At 41.4% G+C, this 25,317-nt stretch overlaps 2 protein-coding genes across 5 annotated transcripts; one reads left to right on the forward strand and one right to left on the reverse strand.

Moving 5' to 3' along the window:
* Positions 1-21: 21 nt before the first annotated feature.
* LOC112216790 (ATP-dependent DNA helicase Q1) lies at positions 22-17,370 on the reverse strand. 2 transcript variants are annotated; one of them, XM_024376860.2, is made up of 15 exons: positions 17,213-17,370; positions 14,567-14,639; positions 13,757-13,960; positions 8,428-8,607; positions 7,441-7,547; positions 7,133-7,331; positions 6,706-6,872; positions 6,470-6,551; positions 6,092-6,358; positions 5,703-5,841; positions 5,528-5,619; positions 5,138-5,354; positions 4,701-4,830; positions 3,573-3,695; positions 22-1,978 (listed from the first exon to the last, which is right to left on the reverse strand). In XM_024376860.2, exons 2-14 carry the CDS (start codon positions 14,586-14,588, stop codon positions 3,600-3,602), a joined length of 1,902 nt encoding a protein of 633 aa, XP_024232628.1. In that variant the 5' UTR covers positions 14,589-14,639; positions 17,213-17,370; the 3' UTR covers positions 22-1,978; positions 3,573-3,599. The 2 variants fall into 2 exon arrangements, with proteins under 2 accessions (XP_024232628.1, XP_024232627.1); XM_024376859.2 differs by having other exon boundaries at positions 4,680-4,830.
* Positions 17,371-17,622: 252 nt separating this feature from the next.
* On the forward strand, positions 17,623-21,119 carry LOC112216792 (vesicle transport protein GOT1B). Of its 3 annotated transcripts, none has more exons than XR_002948398.2 (6): positions 17,623-17,959; positions 18,369-18,460; positions 18,761-18,939; positions 19,181-19,262; positions 19,692-19,756; positions 20,061-21,119. XR_002948398.2 is itself a non-coding variant. In XM_024376864.2 (6 exons), exons 1-5 carry the CDS (start codon positions 17,935-17,937, stop codon positions 19,698-19,700), a joined length of 387 nt encoding a protein of 128 aa, XP_024232632.1. In that variant the 5' UTR covers positions 17,623-17,934; the 3' UTR covers positions 19,701-19,728; positions 20,061-21,119. The 3 variants fall into 3 exon arrangements, 2 of the variants coding, with proteins under 2 accessions (XP_024232632.1, XP_024232631.1); XM_024376864.2 differs by having other exon boundaries at positions 19,692-19,728; XM_024376863.2 differs by lacking the exon at positions 19,692-19,756 and having other exon boundaries at positions 17,628-17,959.
* The last annotated feature ends 4,198 nt before the right edge of the window (positions 21,120-25,317 follow it).

Below are 25,317 nucleotides of genomic sequence, written 5' to 3' on the forward strand. Positions count from 1 at the left end.
GTTGCATAAAATCTAAGTATATTGAGGATAACCAAAGAGAGAATTTATTTAAATTAATGGCTGTTTTTACAGAATTGTGGGTAATTCAACATTTGTAGACTGTTTCTTTTACACAAAGTTGTATACATGTTTGAAGAAAAGTCTATTTCTATATTAGTATTAAGCAGCTTGTTGTGCAATAAGGTGTAATGGATCATGATGAATGGATATCAAAACGGTCAGACAAATTGACATTCAATTGTGAGACCACTCATTTCCACCATCAGCACCCTAAACAAGAGGCAAATGCAGCACATTGTAATGCTTGCAGTTCTACCTCCAGTTACTGCAGATGGATTGAGCACTTTACAATGCCTGCCAAAGCTGGTAAATGGCAAATCAATGTTTAACATTGTTTAATGTATTTGTTAAGACACCATCACTGAAAGTAACTAATCAGAAATGAAGTAAATCTCATTCATATTATTACTATTATTATTTCCCTGGACTTTAATTGTGTACATTTGAATAACTTGTTTTTCTTCAAAAACAAAAGATAATTACATCTACTCAATAATATTGTTTAAATTGTTGCCTTAATTTAAGCAGATTCAACACATTTTTTACAGCGTTTGTAGATTCAATATTATCGTTTTAATGTAATTATTTTCCTGATCAGTGCTCTTACTGTGTTTTTGGGGAGTTTGTGTAACTCAAAAGGAATTATTTGAAAATATACCAGAAGAGGGTGCAAAAACTAACTTTACAACCAAAAGATTAAAATTGAAATGGTCACATGAAACATTTACATTTTAAAATCAGATTTTTATTAATGATAGCTAAAGATATATACTGTGTTCCTCAAATGTGAATGGACCTTCTTATTCCAAAGCTGCAGTGCAGTATTATAAACCGTATTAGAGTGAATTAAATTCACTAGCGTGCACATTGTGGCTGTTAGATTAGGGAATGTTCGAATATAAAAAAAGTGACATTGTGAAAACATTCTTCAGTTCAACAAACCTTTCAGTTCATGCGAGTTAGTTTATCCAAATTAAAATATTGAAATGTCAACAAAAACAGCTCTTCATCTTAGGCTAACAGTGGAATCAATCCAACCGTAAAATATTACAAACTAACTTGGATGGGGATATTCTCTGTCAAAGCCAATCCAGAAAAATAGAACATTAAGTGGCACAGAAAAAAGTAGATTTGTCTGCCCCAGGGCTCTAGGTCTGGCAATGTGAGACGTGAAAGAGAGAGACAGTATTGTCCACATCTGAATGTTAACTGTCCCATGTAAGGTCAAGGTTCATCTTTGGATGAGTTTCCTTCTGGAGCTGACTCTGGTCCACAGGTTGCGTGCCGTCCGGGCGATGGTTGAGCCACGGGGGAGGCGCAGGCTCTTTAGTGGCTCTCTGATACAGGCCAGCACCCCTGGGTCTGAGCACCCCTGATTCTGCAAGTACTCATGGGAAATGTAGTTTATCCGCCTCAGCTGTTTGCTGTAGTAGTTCCTCAGGTCACAGAGCTCCTCCACTGCAGCCTCCGAGATGATGGAGACCTGGGAGGGAGAGTTGACCAATGCTGGCCTCCGGTGGTCAGAGTCTGTAACTGCACCTTCTGAAGGAGCTGGGACCGCAGCAGTACAGGGTTTCCTTCGCTTCTTTTGAGGGGTTGTTGATTTAGGTTTTGAATTTAGTTTTAATGGTGGTAGTGGGGATTCGCTGTCATTAACATTCTCTATAATATTGATCTCTACGTCTACTTCAATGGCAGTGGGCTGGGCAGCAGCAGGGTCATTCTGGTCGTACCCTGTCTGACTTTCTGTCTGTTCATGGTCCTTGTCTTGTTTCCTGGCCAGATTCTGCTGCTCTTTATCCATCTTGATCAGTTTGTTGTGTCTGGGATGGGGAGTGCTGCTGTTGTTGGGGGCAACGGGAGGAGGAGACTGGGAGGTCACCACCACCTCTTTAACTCCAGCAGCTAATTGGTCCTCCTATGGGAGACAACAGGAAGTGTCAATGACCCCTGACTTTACTGAAGAACCAATCCTAAATCGAAGATGGTTGGATTGGGCATGTTGTTATGCAGAACCATGTTAGTGAACCCCAATGTTAGTGTGGCATAGCGCGAGTTAGTGAAAGCATGCTCCATAATGAATCTACAGCCATGTGTGTAGACATTGACAGGACATACACACAGGACTGAGTTAGGACACAAACCATGAAAGCTGTAACAATGGTTATAAGTGTTTACAGAAATACAGTACCAGTCAAAAGTTTGGATACACCAACTCATTCAAGGGTTTTTCTTTATTTTTACCATTGTCTACGTTGTAGAATAATAGTGCATTCAAACTATGAAATACCACATATGGAATCATGTAGTAACCAAAAAAAAGTGTTAAATCAAAATATATTTTATATTTGAGATTCTTCAAAGTAGCAGCCCATTGCCTTGACAGCTTTGCACACTCTTGGCATTCTCTCAACCAGCTTCATGATGAATGCTTTTTCAACAGTCTTAGACTGTGTTTTGTGTCATTGTCCTGTTGAAAAACAAGCGCAAACCAGATGGGTTGGCATATCGCTGCAGAATGCTGTGGTAGCCATGCTGGTTAAGTGTGCCTTGAATTCTAAATAAATCACTGACTGTGTCACCAGCAAAGCACCATCACACCTCCTCCTCCATGCTTCACGTGGGAACCACGCATGCAGAGATCATCCGTTCACCTACTCTGCGTCTCACAAAGACGCGGCGGTTGGAACAAAAAATCTAATGTGGACTCATCAGACCAAAAGGACAGATTTCCACCGGTCCAATGTCCATTGCTCATTTTTCTTGGCCCATGCAAGTCTCTTCTTATTGGTGTCCTTTTAGTAGTGGTTTCTTTGCAGCAAAGGCCTGATTCAACGCAGTCTCCTCTGAAAAGGTGATATTGAGATGTGTCTGTTACTTGAACTCTGAATCATTTATTTGGGGTTCAATCTGAGGTACAGTTAACTCTAATGAACTTATCCTCTGCAGCAGAGGTAACTCTGGGTCTTCCTTTCCTGTGGCTGTCTTCATGAGAGCCAGTTTCATCATAGCGCTTCATGGTTTTTGCAACTGCACTTGAAGAAATTTCAAAGTTCTTGACATTTTCCAGATTGACTGACCGTCATTAAGGAAAGAAATTCCACAGGCACACCTGTTAATTGAAATGCATTCCAGGTGACTACCTCATGAAGCTGGTTGAGAGAATGCCAAGAGTGTACAAAGTTGTCATCAAGGCAAAGGGTGGCTACTTTAAAGAATCTCAAATATATTTGTGACTACATGATTCCATATGTATTATTTCATAGTTTTGACTATTATTCTACAATGTATAAAAAGAAAAACCCTTGAATGAGTTGGTAGGTCCAAACTTTTGAATGGTACTGTATGACATCATGCATATTCTATTATTTTATGAATAATTATGCTTTCTGGATATCATTCAGGGCCCAACGTTACAGATTTGTCTTTAACCTGATTGACATACACATGGTTTCCCAGACAGTGTCATGCCATAGATGCAGTGGGTTGAATAGAGAATCAGGGAACTGTACTTTTTCTTTGGTCTCTTCAGGGGGGCACTAGAGGTCTCTCTTGACTTTCTTGGTGACAGGGGAGTTTGCAGCATTGTCACCAGATCTCTTTCCTTCTTTGGTCTTTACCTGGGACACTTTTACCTGTAGGTTATCAACAACAGCTTTAACCTGTCTGTCTCTCACATATCACACACACATTCACTCACTCATTCACCTAAGCTAGGTGTGGGTAATAACGTAAGAGAAGGGGTTTTAGAATTGACATGGGAGAACCAGAAACATGAATCATTCCCATATCAAGGTGTTAGGACTGATTGTGATCGGCCATTACCGACACCTTGGTCACCTTTAGCAAATATCAACATGGATTAGATAAGTAGGCCTAGGTCTCAGCAACACCCAAACCCGCAGGTGTTGTACTACACTTGGAGCCCTGATATCGGCAACTGTCTGGTACTATGCAACACTACATTGTTTAGAAAACCTACAGCATTAGAACTACAGTGATTTACATATAAAGTGATTAGGAATAAGAATGATGGTAAGAATGATTCTACCCAATCTTTAAAAGAATAATTAACATTGATAAAAGGGAAAACGCTCTGATTTTGTTGATTGTATTATTCAATCAATCAAAAGGCTGAAAAAAAATTGAGATCCTTCATCCGCTGGCCTGAAAGGAAAGGAAACTGACAACATAGTTCACTTACCTGCAGATAAGTAGACAAGTAAACAATAGGAGGTACACAGAGCAGATACAGAGAAGACTAAACGGATTGAAAGGGCAGAGAGAAGACGGGGCAAAGACATGGGGATTGAGACGGCGAGAAAGTTGAGTAAAGTACAGGGAAATAATTACACATTACACTGAAATATTTCAGTCAGAAGTGCAGAAGGAGAAATAGAAAAAAATGTGATAAGCAGAAAAGATGAGACATGATGTACATATTTTCACACAAAAGTGGCTTCCTATCCTTAGTCTGCACGGACTAGAAAAAAAAATGACAACCAAAAAAAGCTATTACCGGGTAGTCATTTATCATATTGATTCCGTGCAGATGGGAGGAGGCCACTTTAGTCTCTTGAGATGCACCCAAAGGCTTCCTGCCTGAATGATTCCTGTACCGTTTGCTGTGTAGTACTGACCGTGTTGGCGTCCAGGCCTGTCCTCCTCATCTTCATGGTAATGGAGTGACTCTGGTTCTTCAGCAGTGGTGCCTTACCACCCAGCTTCAGGTAGAAGTAGGTGGTGTATGGAGTGAAACTGAAGTCTTCACTGTGGAGAAGAGGGGGGGAATCAAACAAAGGTCAACATTCTAAAAGCAACCAGCTGTGCAGTAGTACAAGTCCATTGTGACCTCACAATTCTCTCCAGACAACCCTATTTGTCCTTAGTCAGTACCTGATGTAAGACAAGGATCTGTTCTTTAGAGAGGTACAGCCTGAAGTGAAAACAATTTTTGTTGCAAAAGATTTTCCTATGGTGTGCTGAACATGCCCTAGGTCGTAGGCCTACCTGAGGCAGCCCTGCAGCAGTAAGCATATTGAACTGGTAAAGGGTTTAAAGTTAAGTCAGTCAGTACCTGAGGTAGCCCTGCAGCAGTAGGCTTGTGATGATGGCCTCCACCTCCAGGCGAGACAGGGTGGTGGTCTGGATCATCTTCCTGCGTTTGGCCGGACCCTTCCCCATCCACGCCTCGGTCACCTTCAGGGGGGTCAGTTTCTCATCCAGAGAGCCCGCCAGCTCCACAATCTGGACCACATCTTTAGCATGCTGCGTGATGTCCACCGTGATGTAGTCTGGATAAAAACACAGGCATCTTAGGTATGAAGACTCAACATAAATGATGGCAGACCTTTCCATTCGATGGGAGTGTAACTCGTATGCCCAATTCCAAATCTACTCCTACGCCCCTAGCACGCCATGTACGTTGGATTTGAAAATGGGCATGTTCACTATATTGTATACATACCATTGCCATGGCGACAGACGTCACACATCTCGTTGCATCCTTCATCGTCCCAAACCTCATCAAAGTGAACAGCGATCACTGAGCGCCGACACCTTAAAACAATAGAGATCCTCACACAGATATCTACACAACTGACATAGTCAATGAGAGCGTTGTTATTGGTCCAGCTCAGTACCTGTCCACATTCTGACAGTAGTCGACCATGGTCAGCAGCTTCTGTTGTCCTACGTTCTCCATGACAACCATGGTGCTGATCCTGAAGATGTCGTTGAAGCCAAAGTACACAATGCAGTCAGCCGGCTTATCATCTCTGCCTGGAGGAACGGAGAGATGACCATGGTAAAGATAAGGGGAAATAAGTTAAGAATTTTGAGAGGAAAAGAGTTTAACAACTAACTGGCTACTCCCATGGCTGCGGTCGGAGAAGAAGCGCAGTTGGAAAATCAGAGGGAATTTTTTCTCTCTTCCAAATGTAGAATAGTATTCGTCATTTTCTGAGGTCAAGGGATCAGGTGTTGTTTCTAAATGATCACATTTTTGAGTGGGGAGAAAAGCGTTGTCTACCTGCTCGTCCGCTCTCCTGATAGTAGTTCTCTATGGACTTGCTGATGGTGTGATGGATGACAAATCTGACGTCAGCCTTGTCGATCCCCATCCCGAACGCCACAGTAGCTACCACCACCTGGATCTTGTTGGTGGCCCATTTGCGATGAACCTGTGACTTGTCCTCTGGATTCATGTTAGCGTGGTATGGAGATGCATTGACGCCTTTCTTCTGTAGGTCTGCTGACACCGTCTCCGCATCCTTCTGGGAAAACACGTACACTATCCCTGCCAAAGGCAAAAGCATAATACCTCAAGTCTGGATAACAAGCTGCTGATGGTTTCGAAAATGGGACAAACTGAATTTTGACCTATCCTTTGTTTTTCCTTTCAAAGTACCTGACTGGTCCTTATATCTCTCCTTGATCAGTGCGGAGATGTCACTGACTGAATCATCACTGTTCGAGTCTTTAAGGCGTACCTGAGACACATAAACAGTACAAATCCTCAAATACTTCTGTGCAGAGATACAGCGGGTGTGTATTTGTGTGTATTTTTAAAGGTCAAAAGAAAACATCAACAGGTGTTTGCCAAACAGGTGGCGGCCAGGTGTGTATAGTTGCCATGACGCCCACCTCGTAGTAGAGGTTGGTGCGGTTGAAGGAGGCGGTGAGTGTGATTGGCTCAGGGACACACAGGATCTTCTGACAGTCCTTTAGAACACTGCCGGTTGCCGTGGCCGTCAGCCCTAGCAACGGAACCTTTGGGAATTGCCTCTTCAGGATTCCCAGGAGCTTGTAGTCTGGCGGAAGAGGAAGGGTAGTTGGCTATTAGCCCAACACAAAACTCACAGCATACACCTTAGAATGAAGCAATCTATTGGGCATGCATTCTAAGTGGTATGCATAGAGATACATTGAAGTGTTCGTGTTTAATTACATGGTGATATCCTTGTTTGGGTATTGTAACGTAAAGTGATGTTTAAGTAGCCCTTGACCTTCCCTTTACTTACTCAATAAAGAGTAAGTAGTCCATATACAGTACAGTTGTACGGTCTCTCACCAGGTCTGAAGTCGTGTCCCCACTGGCTGCAGCAGTGCACCTCGTCCACAGCAATACGGCTAAGCCTGCCTGCGTTGTAGGCCTTCTCCAGCCTCGACATCAGCAGCTTGCTCTTCGCTATCTTCTCTGGAGTCACATACAGCAGCTTAAAAGGCGCTTTGGAGTCCGTCAACTCCGCTAGGACCATTTTAGCATGTTCCTGAGGTGCATAGCAGAAGTCAAATCAAACACGAATCCTACAGCTATAATCATAATCAATACCAGCAAAGAATCAATCATATGTAGAAAGTGTTTGTGTTGGTCATTACCTTACTGCTGGATGCGTTGAGAGAGACGGCTTCAACGTCGATGGACTTTAAGTACATGAGCTGATCCTCCATCAGAGACACTAGAGGAGTTACTACCAGAGTGAAACCTGGCAGCACACAAACACACGTTAAAAAAAACAACAACACTGCAGCGAGTAATGGCTGCAACCATCTGCGGTCAGGACGCTAAAGTGCGACTAATTTAGTCGCATATGTGACCAAATATTTTGCTGTGCGACCAGGAGTTTTATTTTTGTAGCACAGTGCGCCCTTTTAAACTTTGTTCAGTCATGTTACCGAATTGGCTAGCTAGCTAACATCCTGGTAACTTTACCAGTATATCCAAACATTTGGGGGCACAGAAAGAAGAAGGGACAGCTTTTTCAGGAGAGCAATGCATGTACTGTATGACAGAGCTCCTGCATGTCATCACAAACCTGACGTTCTTAAAGATAGTATAGAATTTTAAACGTAATGCATCTCAATAGGAAAATAGTGCTTTTACACAATGTAGGAACCTAATATTCTACAAATTACTTATTCAATGACAGGTATTCATTCGTATTAACATTTTAGCCTTTATAATAAACTCATGTCTTCACAGTGTTACATATTAGTTTCTAAGGCATAACATGTGGTTCAAAAGTAAGTCAAGTTCATATAGGTCCAATATAGGCTGTATCACAATTCATTTGAAAACAATCTTATTTTCTGGTGCTCCTAAATTTCATGTGTTGCTCCTAACTTTAAAAAAAATGGGAGCACCAGAGCTACCAATGAAACATGTTAATTTAGAGCCCTGTCTGCAGTACGTGTTTGCACAGCACACACAATTATTCAATGAACTGTAACATTAGTGTTTTCAGTATATGCACCTGGTGTGTGTGTGTGTGTGTGTGTGTGCGTGTGTGTGTGTGTGTGTGTGTGCGTGTGTAATACATGTATGTATGCATGCATTTTATGGGTGTGTGTGCGTTCTCCCCTCACCCTCAGAGCAGACTGCAGGTAGCTGATAGCAGAGGCTTTTCCCTCGTCCAGTGGGCATCACTAGAAAGAGGTCTTTACCAGACATACTAAGGTTGATGGCCTTCAGCTGGAGAGGACGGAACTTAGAGAGCTGGAAGACATCCTTCAGATTCTGCTCCAGCTCTGTTGACCACGAGAAATCTAGGTTTGGAAAGAAAACATTTAAGCATGTCAAAATACAGTACAGCAATATAGTCAGCCTTCAAGATTGTAGCCCACCTAATAAAATAGCACAATCTACATATTTATTTTTGCTTTAAATTGAACTGCGCAATTCAGCTCCTGGAAAGATATATCTGATATGTTTACATCCAAAAAGATAGGCAGAGTTAAAATACATGTGTATTCGATTATTAGTTATTTAAAATGTGTATTTGAGTATTTTCAAATAATGTGGCCCAAATCAACTACTTCTATTGGATGTATTTTCATTTCCTATAATTAGCCTGCTATTTGAAAGTATTTTCAAATACTTTTTTCAAAATACCTGTTTTAAATGTATGGGAGTGTATTTGAGTCAGTGTATGAGCATTGGCAAATACATACCAATATTCAACTACTTGACGTTTCAAATAAAGAAACTCTGAGTACTTCCTTAGAAATGTATGTGAAAGTAATTGAGATATTTGAAATAGTATTTGAACCCAGGTCTGGAACATATTACACACACAGCAGTGTGGTTGTGCTTCTCAATTCATTTAACAAACATTGTAGAATGATAGTGAATATATCAAAATGATGAAATAACACATATGGAGTCATGTACAGCCGTGGCCAAAAGTTTTGACAATGACACAAATATTAATTTTCAAAGTTATATGATGGTGATTTGCATATACTCCAGAATGTTATGAAGAGTGATCAGATTAATTGCAATTAATTGCAAAGTCCCTCTTTGCCATGCAAATGAACTGAATCCCCCAAAAACATTTCCACTGCATTTCAGCCCTGCCACAAAAGGACCAGCTGACATCATGTCAGTGATTCTCTCGTTAACACAGGTGTGAGTGTTCACGAGGACAAGGCTGGAGATCACTCTGTCATGCTGATTGAGTTCGAATAACAGACTGGAAGCTTCAAAAGGAGGGTGGTGCTTGGAATCATTGTTCTTTCTCTGTCAGCCATGATTAAAGGAAACACGTGCAGTCATCATTGCTTTGCACAAAAAGGGCTTCACAGGCAAGGATATTGCTGCCAGTAAGATTGCACCTAAATCAACCATTTATCGGATCATCAAGAACTTCAAGGAGAGCGGTTCAATTCTTGTGAAGAAGGCTTCAGGGCGCCCAAAATAGTCCAGCAAGCGCCAGGACGTCTCCTAAAGTTGATTCAGCTGCATGATCGGGGCACCACCAGTACAGGGCTTGCTCAGGAATGGCAGCAGGCAGGTGTGAGTGCATCTGCACGCACAGTGAGGCAAAGACTTTTGGAGGCTGGCCTGGTGTCAAGAAGGGCAGCAAAGAAGCCACTTCTCTCCAGGGAAAACATCAGGGACAGACTGATATTCTGCAAAAGGTACAGGGATTGGACTGCTGAGGACTGGGGTAAAGTTATTTTCTCTGATGAATCCCCTTTCCGATTGTTTGGGGCATCCGGAAAAAAGCTTGTCCGGAGAAGACAAGGTGAGCGCTACCATCAGTCCTGTGTCATGCCAACAGTAAAGCATCATGAGACCATTCATGTGTGGGGTTGTTTCTCAGCCAAGGGAGTGGGCTCACTCACAATTTTGCCTGAGAACACAGCCATGAATGAAGAATGGTACCAACACATCCTCCGAGAGCAACTTGGTCAAATAGCCCTTACACAGCCTGGAGGTGTGTTTTGGGTCATTTTCCTGTTGAAAAACAAATGACAGTCCCACTAAGCGCAAACCAGATGAGATGACATATCGCTATAGAATTCTGTGGTAGCTATGCTGGTTAAGTGTGCCTTGAATTTTAAATAAATCACAGTGTCACCAGCAAAGCCCCATCACACCTCCTCCTCCAGGCTTCACAGTGGGAACAACACATGCCGAGATCATCCGTTCACCTACTCTGTGTCTCACAAAGATACGGCGGTGGAAACCAAAAACCTAGAATTTGGACTCATCAGACCAAAGGACAGATTTCCACCGGTCTAATGTCCGTTGCTCGTGTTTCTTGGTCCAAGCAAGTCTCTTCTTATTAATTGTGTCCTTTAGTAGTAGTTTCTTTGCAGCAATTTGACAATGAAGGCCTGATTCACGCAGTCTCCTCTGAACAGATATGTGTCTGTTACTTGAACTCTGTGAAGCATTTATTTGGGCTACAATCTGAGGTACAGTTAACTCTAATGAACTTATCCTCTGCAGCAGAGGTAACTCTGGGTCTTCTTTTCCTGTGGCAGTCCTCAGACAGTTTTATTATAGCGCTTGATGTTCTTTGCGACTGCACTTGAAGAAACTTTCAAAGTTCTTGAAATGTTCCTTATTGACTGACCTTCATATCTTAAAGTAATGATGGACTGTTGTTTCTCTTTGCTTATTTGAGCTGTTCTTGCCATAATATGGACTTGGTCTTTTACCAAATAGTGAAAAACTGAGTGTAAGTGTATTTGGCTAAGGTGTATGTAAACTTCCGACTTCAACTGTACAAGTACTCAACATTGTTCATTACGAGCTTAATGTTAACATGCAATAATGGCAAGGCTATAACCTATTAGTGACATGCGACTCCTGTCATGAAACGGCTAATAAAGCATTTTGCCCAAATGCATTTAGCGGAAAACACAGTTCTAAAGCACCTAATGCGAGCAGTGACAGAGAGAAATCTCCTTTAGAAAGCGTCAAATAGCAACTACTATGATGGGTTGCTAATATGTCTAGGATTGTGCCTTTGGCTTCTGGACAACGAAATAAAGTTTATATGAAAACCAATAGAACAGGAGAGAAATCCTGGTTAATGGCATGAGGAAGTCATTATAAAATAATTGCCTCCACGTTTCTATGGATGGATTTTTTTGCAAGGCTACTTTCAAGTAAGGTAAGACACGCCTCATTATTTCAAGTAATTTAAAATGTTCAGGTTTCAAACAATTATACTGCCTCAAGCAAACATTACAAAGTGGTGGGTGACGCGCTGATAGTCAACGGTTGGCAGGCTATATATAGCCTATGCATCCAAATGGCGAATGGGAGGTGAGATAGAGAAATAAAAATAGCTCCTTTTTTAATCGTGGCCACCAAAATGAACACGAATGAACACATGAATTTTTTTGCGCAATGACTGGGCTTACAAAAGCAGGTTTCACTCCAGTAGCCTACAGGCTCTTTGAGGAGCTTTTTCAGTTCTGCCCACTAATTTTCTATAGGATTGAGGTCAGAGCTTTGTGATGGCCACTCCATTACCTTGACTTTGTTGTCCTTAAGCCATTTTGCCACAACCTTGGAAGTATGCTTGAGGTCATTGTCCATTTGGAAGACCCATTTGCGACCAAGCTTTAACTTCCTGGCTGATGTCTTGAGATGCTTCAATATATCCACATAATTTTCATTCCTCATGAAGCCATCTATTTTGTGAAGAGCACCAGTCCCTCCTGCAGCAAAGCACCCCCACAACATGATGCTGCCACCCCCGTGCTTCACTGTTGGGATGGTGTTCGTCGGCTTGCAAGCCTCCCCATTTTTCCTCCAAACATAACGATGGTCATTATGGCCAAACACTTCTATTTTTGTTTCATCAGACCAGAGGACATTTCTCCAAAAAGTATGATCTTTGTCCACATGTGCAGTTGCAAACCGTAGTCTGGCTTTTTTATGGCGGTTTTGGAGCAGCGGCTTCTTCCTTGCTGAGCGGCCTTTCAGGTTATGTTGATATAGAACTCGTTTTACTGTGGATATAGATACTTTTGTGCCTGTTTCCTCCAGCATCTTCACAAGGTTCTTTGCTGTTGTTCTGGGATTGATTTGCACTTTTCGCACCAAAGTATGTTCATCTCTAAGAGACAGAAGGCATCTCCTTCCTGAGCGGTATGACGGTGGCGTGGTCCCATGGTGTTTATACTTGCGTACTATTGTTTGTACAGATGAACGTGGTACCTTCAGGAGTTTGGAAATTGCTCCCAAGGATGAACCAGACTTGTGGAGGTCTACAATTATTTTTCTGCGGTCTTGACTAATTTCTTTTGATTTTCCCATGATGTCAAGCAGAGGCCTTGAAATACATCCACAGGTGCATCTCCAATTGACTCAAATCATGTCAATTAGCCTGTTTAAAGGCACAGTCAACTTAGTGTATGTAAACTTTTGACCCACTGCAATTGTGATACAGTGAATTATAAGTGAAATAATCTGTCTGTAAACAATTGTTGGGAAAATTGTTTGTGTCATGCACAAAGTAGATGTCCTAACCGACTTGCCAAAACTATACTTTGTTAACAAGAAATTTGTGGAGTGGTTGAAAAACTAGTTTTAATGACTCCAACCTAAGTGTAGGTAACCTTCCGACTTCAACTGTATACATGAATAGTATCAGAGAGGAAGAGGCGAGGTTTCACTCTCGCCAAAATATGTCCAATGCTTTTCTATGGGCTTATTTTGGGCCTAAGCTTGTCGCCTGTCTTCTCGCCTTGGGACGACTCCCATTGTTCGGGCGGAAATGTAAATATTTCATCATTATATTCAGATCTCTGATAGTATTTTCTGTTGGTCACCTCATGTTTTTTTTGCTGTTTGTTGACCGGTTAATAGGGGTCAGTTAGTCGGCAGCAAAATTTACCGAAATTTGCATCCCTAACAGACTGACCAGGTGAATACAGGTGAAAGCCATCATCCCTTATTGAGGTCAATTGTTAATCCACTTCAAATTAGAGTAGATGAAGGGGAGACAGGTTAAAGAAGAATTTTTAAGCCTTGAGACAATTGAGGCATGGATTGTGTATGTGTGCCAGTCAGAGGTTTAATGGGCAAGACAAATGATTTAAGTGCCTTTGACCGGAGTAGTGCCAGGCGCACCGGTTTGAGTGTGTCAAGAACTGCAACACTGCTGGGTTTTTCACACTCAACAGTTTCCTGTATGTATCAAGAATGGTCCACCACCCAAAGCACATCATGAAAACTTGACAACTGTGGGAAGCATTAGAGTCAACATGGGCCAGCATCCCTGTTGAACGCTTTCGACCCCTTGCAGAGTCCATGCCCTGACGATTTGAGGCTGTTCTGAGGGCAAAAGGGAGTGCAACTCAATATTAGGAAGGTGTTCTTAAAGTTTTGTACACTCAGTGTAAATTGTACATATGTGCCACATCCTATACATTGTAGCCTCTACCGTACCATCATTCTCATAGCGCAGCAGCTCCTGCTTGGTCATTGCAGGTCCAGATCCAGAGGGCTGGGTGGAGTCACATGGCTCTTCCAGCCTGCGGAGCAGCTGTTTCCTCTTGGAGGTCAGGCTAGCCTGCTTCTCCAGCAGCTCAGCTATCTGCAGCTTCACCACCTCCAGCTCAGCCTCCACAGAGTCCAGCCCTGCCTGCACGTCTGGGGAGGAGAATATTAACAAAAAATTACAAAACATTTGCTGTATTCAACGTGCTCTATGGTATCTACTACTTACGATGGAGCATTCATGTAACACACATGCCTCTCTGGTAGGGAGGAGAACATTAGGTTAATAACTATTTGATCTTTTAATGACTTTTTCCTGTAGTCAAAGATCTACGGTTTCTAGGCCCTACATAGAAATAATCTAGAATATGCATTGAACACACATGCACAAAGACAACAGTGGTACCATGAATCAGAAATTGAAAACAGCAAGCTCACTCCAATGTTCTTCTCTTTTAAATGCTGTGCTAAATCCTTGTGTTTATCTACATGTTGGCCAGTCCCTAATATAAATTATTATATCCTTTTCAAAGCACAATCTGCCCTGGTTAGCTTTCCTCTGGGACCAATCATATGTGATCCTAGACGAGGAGACTGTCAGGTCTGACACTTCCAAGTCACTAACGACCTGTGTTTCACAGGTAGGGTGCTAATGATGTCAGACACACATCAGACTATCTCACAGTCACTGTTTCTCTATGGGTTTGGTACCATACTTTTAAGAAAGGGGGATAGAAATGTGAGATCACATTCACTTACCGTCGGCATTGTCAATGTCCATTTCCAAGGCAAATCTACAACACAATCAATCACCTTGCAGACTTTTATCATTCTGTTGAATGAGGGGGGAAATGGCAGTGTTATACAATGTAGCTAGCAAGATATAGTGCCTTCAGAAATAATTCCTACCCCTTGTTTTTTCCCCCTGATTTTGTTGGGTTACAGGCAGCCTAAATTTAAAATAGATTAAACTGAGATTGTGTGTCACTGGCCCTAACAATAGGAGTCGTTGTCCCAAAGGTGGGAAGGCAGGCGACATGTTTAGATCCAAAATAAGCCCATAGAAACACATTGGCCTTATTTATGAACAGACTTAATCAGAAGTGAAACATCTTGCTTCATCTCTTCGTCTATGATTTACACACCAAGCTCCTCATCCTTCCTCTCACACCAACAAAGTTGAGAGATCACATCTTCCTCTCTGACATGCGGTTTCAACTCACTATTTGCATTTGAGTTTTGGTCCTGCAGAATTGGTCATATGGACACCAAAACACATTGAGACATTATTTTACTGTAATAGAGAAGTTAAAAAGTGTGTCGTTAGAAAATGTTGTCTCAACTACTCAAATTGTGCGCAGAGCAGACTACTAAAACGAGAGTGTCAATGAACATTGATTCTGGAAAATTAATGCTCAAGTTTGTCCGCGGCATTGGGGTACCACTTACCGCTAGTAGCATTTTAGCCAAAGGGCTGTTATTATACTAGCTGTCTAGTCTGTGATTTATAAATGTGCAATAAGAATAAAACACAATTAAATAAGTACTTGGCAACTCGTTCTCATTCTGAGAAATAAGGTAGGCCACTTGATTTCAACATCTGAACAAAGTGGACATGCTTTTCAAACAGTTGGAGACAGACAGAAGGGTGTGTTCATAACAATTCAACTGTTCAACTTTGTTAGCTAGCAACTAGATCAAAGTTGTCTAAAGATTAGCTGGCTAATCACTAGCACATGGGCTTGAGATATTGTTGATGAGACCTGTGCTAATTGTCTAGTGCCTAATGCCTACTCCAAGAAGTTATTCATTATCAGTGAATGTGCATGATACTAGTTAAATTTGTAACAAAAAAGGGCATTTTCATAGACCTACTTGAAAGCCAGATCAGTGATTATAAAAACATTTTAAAACGCAGGTTATTAAAAATATTTGTATAAAATAATGAAATGATTAGTGGGTTTTATGGTTGTGGAAGGCTTATATTTAGTCTAGATATAATTTCACAAGCCCTGCATTCATTAGATTATTGCTGACTGTTTGAAATGCAGTGTATTTTACCTTCAATAGTACAACAATGCTTATTTAGAGAAAACATTTTATATTTTTTACGAGAATCGCCCAGAAGTTTGAGAAGAAAAAAAATGGAGATATAAAATAGAGTTTAATGGTTTTGATAGGAGAAAACTGAGGATGGATCAACAACACTGAAAATAAATATATTCCAAAACATACATCTTGTTTGCAATAAGGCACAAAAATAAGGCACAGAAATGCCTTATACATAAAATGTGGCAAAGAAATTAACTTTATGTCCGGAATACAAAGTGTTATGTTTGGGGCAAATCCAACACAACACACCACTGAGTAGCACTCTCCATGTTTTCAAGCACGGTGGTGGCTGAATGTTATGGGTATGTCCTAGCTTGCCATTATGAAAATCAAATTCAACAATGCCAATAATGTTTTCAATTTGACTATTGCTTTCAAAATCAGCTCAAACATTGATCATGTTAGAATCAACTATTGGAAATTAATTCTACAGTGAAATGATACTGTCCATTATTTAGGGAAATAATGCATGTTCTTGAATGCCCTTCAAGCCAATCAGAAACAAGTACTCAACAATGCCATGGTATAATGTGCATTATAAACTGGGTGGTTCGAGCCCTGAATACTGATTGGCTGAAAACTGTGGTATATCAGAACATATACCATGTTTATGACAAAACATTTATCTGTACTGCTCTAATTACATTGGTAACCAGTTTATAATAGCAATAAGGCACCTCGGGGATTTGTGATATACGGCCAATATACCATGGCTAAGGGCTGTGTCCTAGCACTCCGAGTTGCGTCGTGGATAAGAACAGCCTTTAGGTGGTATATTGGCCATATACCACACTCCCTCGGGCTTTATTTCTTAATTATCCAAGGATATATTATAAACTGTATGCATAAAATACACTTTGAATTTATCCATACACGAACAAGTTGTTTCCTTGAGCTTTTGGCAAGCAGGGCGGAATGTAAACATTTATTGTGTAAAGTAAACGGACATGTGTGAACCGGGAAAGCCCCCACCCTTCCTCCATGTGGCTTTACCCTTTATCTTAGCTTTTTCTTCACCATATTAGATTGCTAGCCAATGATAGTTAGATAAATAGATTGCCAATGATCAACCACCCTAGCAGTACGTTAACCAGCCTCCATCGGGAATCAGCCACCTGCTCCACCAAACAGCCTAATGTTAATGTTAGCCAACCTGTAGCTGACCAGCTAGAAAATTATACTTCAACTTTTTGACAGCTACATATTTGGCTAGTCATTAATGATACTAACATGTGGAACGAAATTATGGAAAATTAGGGGAAAAGGATGTTGGAAGAACAAAGCAAAACTCACCATCAAAAATGTACTCCCCTCACTTCTCGAGTTTGCACTGTTTATTTGCGCTCCCTATTTTCTTGACCGTTGCTAGACAGCTCGCGCGGGTGATTTTTTTTTTTCTTCTTGTGCAGACCAATCAGATTGGGGTTGTTTCACTTTCTCCGTGATGTTGGGTACATTCAACAAACCAACTGCAATCAATGCTGAATTTTTATTTAACCTTTTATTTTACGATACAATCTGAAAACATTTTCCATCCGTACATTTTTTTTTTAACTAGGCAAGTCAGTTAAGAACAAATTGTTATTTTCAATAACGGCCTAGGAACAGTGGGTTAACTGCCTGTTCAGGGGCAGAACGACGGATTTGTACCTTGTCAGCTCGGGGATTTGAACTTGCAACCATTCCAGTTACTAGTCCAACGTTCTAACCACTAGGATACCCTGCCGCCCCGGTGTATGTAGGCAGGGAATATCATTTCCAGCAACTAACTAGTTATATTCAGCAGATAAGTGCTCTCCTTATTTTTTTTCATTAACGTTTTTATACAACCCTTTGGGATGTTGAATGCAACCCTGATTTTGTCCGGAAGAATTATATTTTTGATGAAACCAAGAAGGCGTGTTTCCGGAAGACGTGGCTAGTGCTACAGTGGCAGCACCTGAACTTGTATTTTAGTCAAATACAATTAACAGTGTCAACTTTTATATTTTTCAAGCTGTTGATTCATTGTCAAAATGATATCTTTAACGGACTCACAGAGTAAGGCGATTTCTATTTTATCTAACGGTTGTTGCTTGCCAATTTGTACCAGCTCTCTAACTAACATTAGCAAGCTATCCTCTCAGCTACATTACTAATGTGCTATTCTCTTATGTGAGGAAAACAGCTAGAAATAGCTAGCCTGCTGAATCGTATTTGTTTGCTAGATAGAGTGACCATTGACAGCTAACTAATTAATAACATATTCATTCTTAACCAGATGGCTAGTTAGGGACGGGGGATGTCAATTGGGAGGATAGGCAGTGGAAAGGTTGGATGCCATTCCATTCGCTCCGTTCCGGCCATTGTTATGAGTTGTCCCCCCCTGAGCCCTCCCATCCTGTGACTCAAACGTATTAACGTTAGTGTGCTTGGATACTTTAAATAATGTGATTCTTCTTTCTTGCAGAGATCGGAATGGGACTAACGGGCTTCGGCGTGTTTTTCCTCTTCTTTGGAATGATACTGTTTTTTGACAAAGCCCTCCTTGCCATAGGAAATGTGAGTGATTTCATCATCACCATCCACAGTTCATGTATTTGTCTACCTTCTGCAGCTACATACGAGGCTTACGTTTTGCTATATTTATTGGAACGTTGGTCTGAAATGCAATTACATTATCTCTGAGTGACACTGAGAAAAACACAGCTGCAGAGCCCTCCTCGCCTTTCTGATTCTCAACTGAGCACAATCACCACCTTATAGAGTAGTGGGGAGTTGTAGGGTTTAACTGTGAAGTACTCCGTCATTGTCAACAAACATTGACATTGTCTGTTCCCTGTCCCTTCTATCTCGCTATAGATCCTGTTTGTGGCTGGCCTGTCGTTTGTGATCGGTCTGGAGAGGACGTTCCGGTTCTTCTTCCAGAAACACAAGATGAAGGCAACTAGCTTCTTCCTGGGTGGAGTGTTGATCGTTCTTATTGGCTGGCCAATTGTGGGAGTGGTCCTTGAGATCTATGGATTTTTCCTTTTATTCAGGTGGGTCAAGTACAGGCCCCAGGCTTGTTTGCTAAGCTTATCTTTCGAATAAGATGCAGTCTTGAGGTAAAACAAGCCAAGGACATCTTTGTTTGTCCTGTCAACTGTCTCGCCCCACCCCACCCCCACCCCCTGTTGAGTGCAGCCCTCATTTCATGCAAGGGCTTGCTGCGTGTAAAGATCCGTAGTCTGTCATCATGTGCTTGCTGTTGTCAACTAACTCTCTCTTTATCTTCTCCAGGGGTTTCTTCCCAGCGGCAGTAGGCTTCATCAGAAGGATACCCTTCCTGGGCTCCCTGCTAAACCTCCCATTCATCAGTGGGGTGAGTTCAGAGATGTAGTGGTAAAAAAAAAATAGCTGGGTAAATTCTGATTGCTGGTCACGGTAAAAAAAAGAAACGCTCCAATAGTTTCAATGCATTTTTCCCGGTGGGTAAACTTACTCTTCCTCACACAGTGGTGTAGTGGAAGTGTATGGGAACAGGAGCTACAATGCAGTTGGTGCTGGCTGGGCTGAGGTGGTTACACTAAAGACAACACAGGTTCCAATTGGTCTCTGACATTGGTTCTGGAAGGCTGTAGTGTCTCATACTGTGTCACTCAATCTTCTGTCGTGTGTGTGTGTGTGTGTGTGTGTGTGTGTGTGTGTGTGTGTGTGTGTGTGTGTGTGTGTGTGTGTGTGTGCGTGTTATGCGGTGTATGTTCGTGAAGTCACTTGTTTTGAGGAGAATGTGTCTCTGTCTCTTTTAAAGCCTTCATAATTAACTCTGAGGACAATCCGCTGTCTTGGTCAGTCACTGCAGATTTTCCCTTGCATGTGAGCATGATCCACATCTGTTTATAATGTATGTTATACTGTAATGTTGCCTTATGCCTGACCAGAGTAGGGAACCATTGGTATTGGAATTAATTTATACTAGGACACCAGCAACAGCATTTATCCTACACATCATTTTGAATAGTCTACTCAATCAGTCACGTCAAGCAAACATTTAATTTCCCATGTACAACTATGCACTAAACGTTTTAGTCAAGCTTGTATATGTCATCTATTTTTGCTCTACTTTGCAAAGGGGACAGTAGACTGACTTAAATGTGTTTATTTTCTCTCTCTCTTTCAGTTCGTGGACAAAGTGGGAGAGAGCAACACCATGGTATAACAGTGACTTTTTGTTTATGGAGAAAAACAATCTATTATATTTATGATACAGTTGTTCTCATCAAGCCACGTAAACCCCCATTGGTCAATTGCTTACCTCCAACAGTTAGCTAGGTAATTTTCATGAGACTTTGTCAATTAAGACCTCTTCCATTTTAAAGGGAAAAAAATCCGCTTTTTTGTATCTTGATTCTGCAATTTTAAGGTCCGTACCAGCCAAGGGTACCAGTCCTGGTTGCTACGGGCAACTGTTACTAATGAATCTGGAGTTGGTTAAAATGGCTACCCCAGAATGTTACATGTTATTGAATGCTGCTCTCCTCTACTGGAGTACTCCCCACGAGGAGGAGAGTCCCTCTACCGGACTGAAGAGAACCCGTGTTCATTTTTGCGCTCTCACTCTACTATTGAATGTACAGACAAACTCACCATGTCATCGCCTCTGGACAACCTCAAGAGGTGTGGCGGAGGAGAGCTGGTCCTATTGTTACACTGTAGATGGGCCAGGGGCTTTTCCTAGTGCTGTGCTGTCTTGCCAAAAAATGAACTAGGGGTTAGCGAGATGGCACAAACAGATCTTAGACCATGTTAGGGTTTCCTGACCATATGACCAGACCAGGGAAAACTCAAAGCCATAGTTGAAGGTGGTTTCCTGGTGAGGTATTGGAAAGACTCCTGGTCCTACTTATGGTGCCTGTGCTTTCTCACACTGGACTGAAACTTGAGTCCTGTGGAAGAAAATAGCTTTACTTTCCTTTTCTCTCACGCCCGTTATGATTACCGGATCTGCCAGTTGCATATTTCCCCCTTATTTTTCTGTCATTTCTGTGTATGACTGGTTGAGGAAGCTCTGTAGATACATTTTGTATTTTAAATTTCAAGAGCAACATTTGAGTTGGAATTTTATCAATGTTAACTATAGTAATGGAGGGTACTGAATGGAATGGCTAATGGGATATGACAATGGTTTTACAATGTTTTGTCTGCCACTTTAATAAAGAAAACGTGCCGTTGTCTGTCATTCATTGTTTTAATTGTGAGAAATTGCAAATATACTAAACAAAAATATGAATGCAACGTGTAAAGTGTTGGTCCCATGTTTCATGAGTTGAAATAAAAGATCCCAGAAATGTTCCATACACACACAAATTGTATTTCTCTCAAATGGTGTCCGCACATTTCTTTACATCCCTGTTAGTGAGTATTTCTCCTTTGCCAAGATAATCCATCCACCTGACAGGTGTGGCATATCAACAAGATGAATAAACAGCATGATCATTATAAAAGACCACTTTAAAATGTGCAGTTTTGTCACAACGCCACAGATGTTTCAAATTTGGGGGGAGCGTGCAATTGGTATGATCACTGCAGGAATGTCCACAAGAGATGTTGCCAGAGAATGTAATGTTAATTTCTCTACTACAAGCTGCCTCAAACATTTTAGAGAATTTGGTAGTACATCCAACGGTCCTCACAACCGCAGACCACGCCAGCCCAGGACCTTCACCCCCCCGGAGTATTTTCTGTCGATAATAAAGCCCTTTTGTGGGGAAAAACCAATTCTGATTGGCTGGGTCTAGCTCCTCTGCGCCCCTGACCAGTCATTTGAAATTCAAAGATTGGGGTCTAATGAATTCATTTAAATTGACTGAAATCCTTATATGAACTGTAACTCAATAAATGGTTGAAATTGTTGCATTTGTATTGACGCTACAAGCTTGTCACACCTGTATTTGGGGAGTTTCTTAAACATAAGAATGAGTGTGAGTTTTTGTCATAGGACCAGGGTTCAAATAATAATATAATAATAATCTATAACGTTGCTCTTTATTTAGCCATCTTACATATAAAACCTTATTTGTTCATCAAGAATTGTGAATAACTCACCACAGGTTAATGAGAAGGGTGTGCTTGAAAGGATCAACTGTGGGACCTTATATAGACAGGTGTGTGCCTTTCTAAATCATATCCAATCAATTTAATTTACCACAGGTGGACTCCAACCAAGTTGTAGAAACATCTCAAGGCTGATCATTGAAAACAGGATGCACCTGAGCTCAATCTCAAGTCTCATAGCAAAGGGTCTAAATACTTATGTAAATAAGGTATTTATGTTTGTTTTTTTATGTGCTAAAAAAAAACTGGTAGAGGCCATTATGGAGGTATTGTGTGTAGCTTGGTTCCCAAACTATTTATAGTCCCGATCCATACAAGTACCACAAAATGAAAAAGTTCATGGAAGGGTGTGCTTGAAAGGATGCACATAACTCTGCAATGTTGGGTTGTATTGGAGAGAGACTTAAATCATTTTCCACACACAGTCTGTGCCTGTTTTTTGTTTTCATGCTAGTGAGGGCCGAGAATCCACTCTCACATAGGTACGTGGTTGCAAAGGGCATCAGTGTCTTAACAGCGCGATTTACCAAGGCAAGAAACTCTGAGCACAGCCTATCCAGAAATCTGGAAGTGGCTTCTGATTAAATGAAATGTTCAGGGTGCAGTGCTAGCTGTGCCACTAGAGATTCTGGGTTCGAGTCCAGGCTCTGTCGCAGCTGGTCGCGACCGGGAGGCCTATGGGGCAGCGCACAATTGGCCCAGCGTTGTCCGGTTTAGAGGAGGGTTTGGCCTGCAGGGATATCCTTGTCTGATCGCGCACTAGCGACTCCTGTGGTGGGCTGGGCGCAGTGCACACTGACACGGTCGTCAGGTGTACGGTGTTTCCTCCGACACATTGGTGGGGCTGGCTTCCGGGTTGGATGGGCATTGTGTCAAGAAGCAGTGCAGCTTGGTTGGGTTGTGTTTTGGAGGACGCTTGGCTCTCGACCTTTGCCTCTCCTGTGTCCGTACGGGAGTTGCAGCGATGAGACAAGACTATAACTACTACCAATTGGATACCATGAAATTGGGGTGAAAAAAAATAATAAGAATACATTTTCACAGAACCGCTTGTTGCAATTTCGATGAGGCTCTCTTGTTCAGAGTGGACTGGAAGCAGGGCATGAAAGGGATAACGAATCCAGTTGTTTGTGTCATCCGTTTCGGGAAAGTACCTGCATAATTGCACACCCAAATGCTTCACTATATCACATTTGACATCGGCCGTAAGCTTGAGTTCATTTGCACACAAAGAATCATACAATGATGGAATGGCCTGTGTGTTGTGTAATGCAGACAGAGAAGAGCTCCAACTTCTTAATCATAGCCTCAATTTTTTCCCGCACATTGAATATAGTTGCAGAGATTCCCTGTAATCCTAGATTCAGATCATTCAGGCGAGAAAAAACATCACTCAGATAGGCCAGTCGTGTGAGAAACTCGTCATCATGCAAGCGGTCAAACAAGTGAAAATTATCGTCAGTAAAGAAAACTTTAAGCTCGTCGTGCTTCTACACCTGCATTGCTTGCTGTTTGGGGTTTTAGGCTGGGTTTCTGTACAGCACTTTGAGATATCAGCTGATGTACGAAGGGCTATATAAATACATTTGATTTGATTTGGTCTCTTAATTTAAAAAAAAAACCTGTCTATACTTTTCCCCTTGATAACCTGCGCACTTCTGTTTGTTGTAAAAGCGTTACATGGTCACAGCCCATATCATTGCATAATGCAGAAAATACACAAGAGTTCAGGGGCCTTGCTTTAACAAAGTTAACCATTTTCACTGTAGTGTCCAAAACGTCTTTTAAACTGTCAGGCATTCCCTTGGCAGCAAGAGCCTCTCGGTGGATGCTGCAGTGAACCCAAGTGGCGTCGGGAGCAACTGCTTGCACGCGCGTTACCACTCCACTATGTCTCCCTCTCATGGCTTTTGCGCCATCAGTACAGATACCAACACATCTTGACCACCAAAGTCCATTTGATGTCACAAAGCTGTCCAGTACTTTAAAAATATCTTCTCATGTTGTCCTGGTTTCCAGTGGTTTGCAGAAGAGAATGTCTTCCTTAATTGACCCCCCATAAACGTAACGGACATATACCAGGAGCTGTGCCAGGCCTGCCACGTCTGTTGACTCATCCAGCCCTAACACATATATTTCACTGGCTTGTATGCGAAGCAGTAATTGTTTCAAAACATCTCCTGCCATGTCACTGATGCGTCATGAAACAGTGTTGTTTGATGAAGGCAATGTCTGTTCAAGAGTTGAGGTTTCCCGCGAGAGAGTAACGGTTAATGTGATTGGATGTTAATTATTTGACTAGGCTATCTGTATTTGACATTGTATTGTTATTTCGCTGAACCCTAGATGGTTTCATTTTATTTTTGGCAGTGAAACGAGACTACTCAGGTGAGAAAGAAAACTCACCTAAATGTATAGCCCTTTTGGGAAATATGTATGTACCGTTTGTAAATTTGAAGAATAAAAAAAAAGATGGTATTTTTATTTTTTTTAACGTGAATCACATTTTTATTTGGCTTACCCCCAACGGTATTGCACGTTCCCCTGGGGGTATGCGTACCCCAGTTTGGGAATACCTGCACTATGGTAATAGACTCACAGGTCACAGGGTCAATAACATGACATCACTACTCACATCAATGGACTTTATGTCACATTATAACGGCAGGCCTGTTTTTGTCACAACATTTATGCACAGAAAATGTAAGATTGTAGTCCTTCATTTTTAAAAATGTTTATTTAACTTGTATTTAACAAGGCAAGTCCAGATGGCTCTACTATTATTTTGTTAATTTTTGATGTATGAATAACTTTTGGAATAATGTATTCTTTGTCTCCATACACATTACATTGTATCCATATGCTAGGCCTACTACTCTCAATTGTTTAGTTTTAGTTGTGGATTGTTTACCAATATAAGGCTAGATATAATAATTAATGGTAATGTCAATGAGAATCCCAGCTTCCCTGAGTCTATCCCAATCAAACACTCCTACATTAATTGGGAGACTGTCAGATGTTCATTCATAAAAAAGACCAGGCTATCTATCCATGAACCGCTTCAGTGCACAAGAAGTAAACATATCAATATTTCCAAAGCAATTACTTTCATTTTTTTACAACAGTAAGAATACTGATAGTGTCTCAGCATTTTGCATTAAATGGCTTCTTTCTTGACTTTTGATCAAAGATGACCTCATACAGTGCCTTCAGAACGCACTCACACTCTAAATTTCTCCACATTTGGTTGTGTTACAACCTGAATTTTAAAAGGGATTACATTTAAAAAAAAAAAAATTGTCACAACAATACCCCATAACGTC

The sequence above is a fragment of the Oncorhynchus tshawytscha genome, linkage group LG17 (assembly GCF_018296145.1).
Source record: "Oncorhynchus tshawytscha isolate Ot180627B linkage group LG17, Otsh_v2.0, whole genome shotgun sequence".
Classification (NCBI taxonomy): domain Eukaryota; kingdom Metazoa; phylum Chordata; class Actinopteri; order Salmoniformes; family Salmonidae; genus Oncorhynchus; species Oncorhynchus tshawytscha.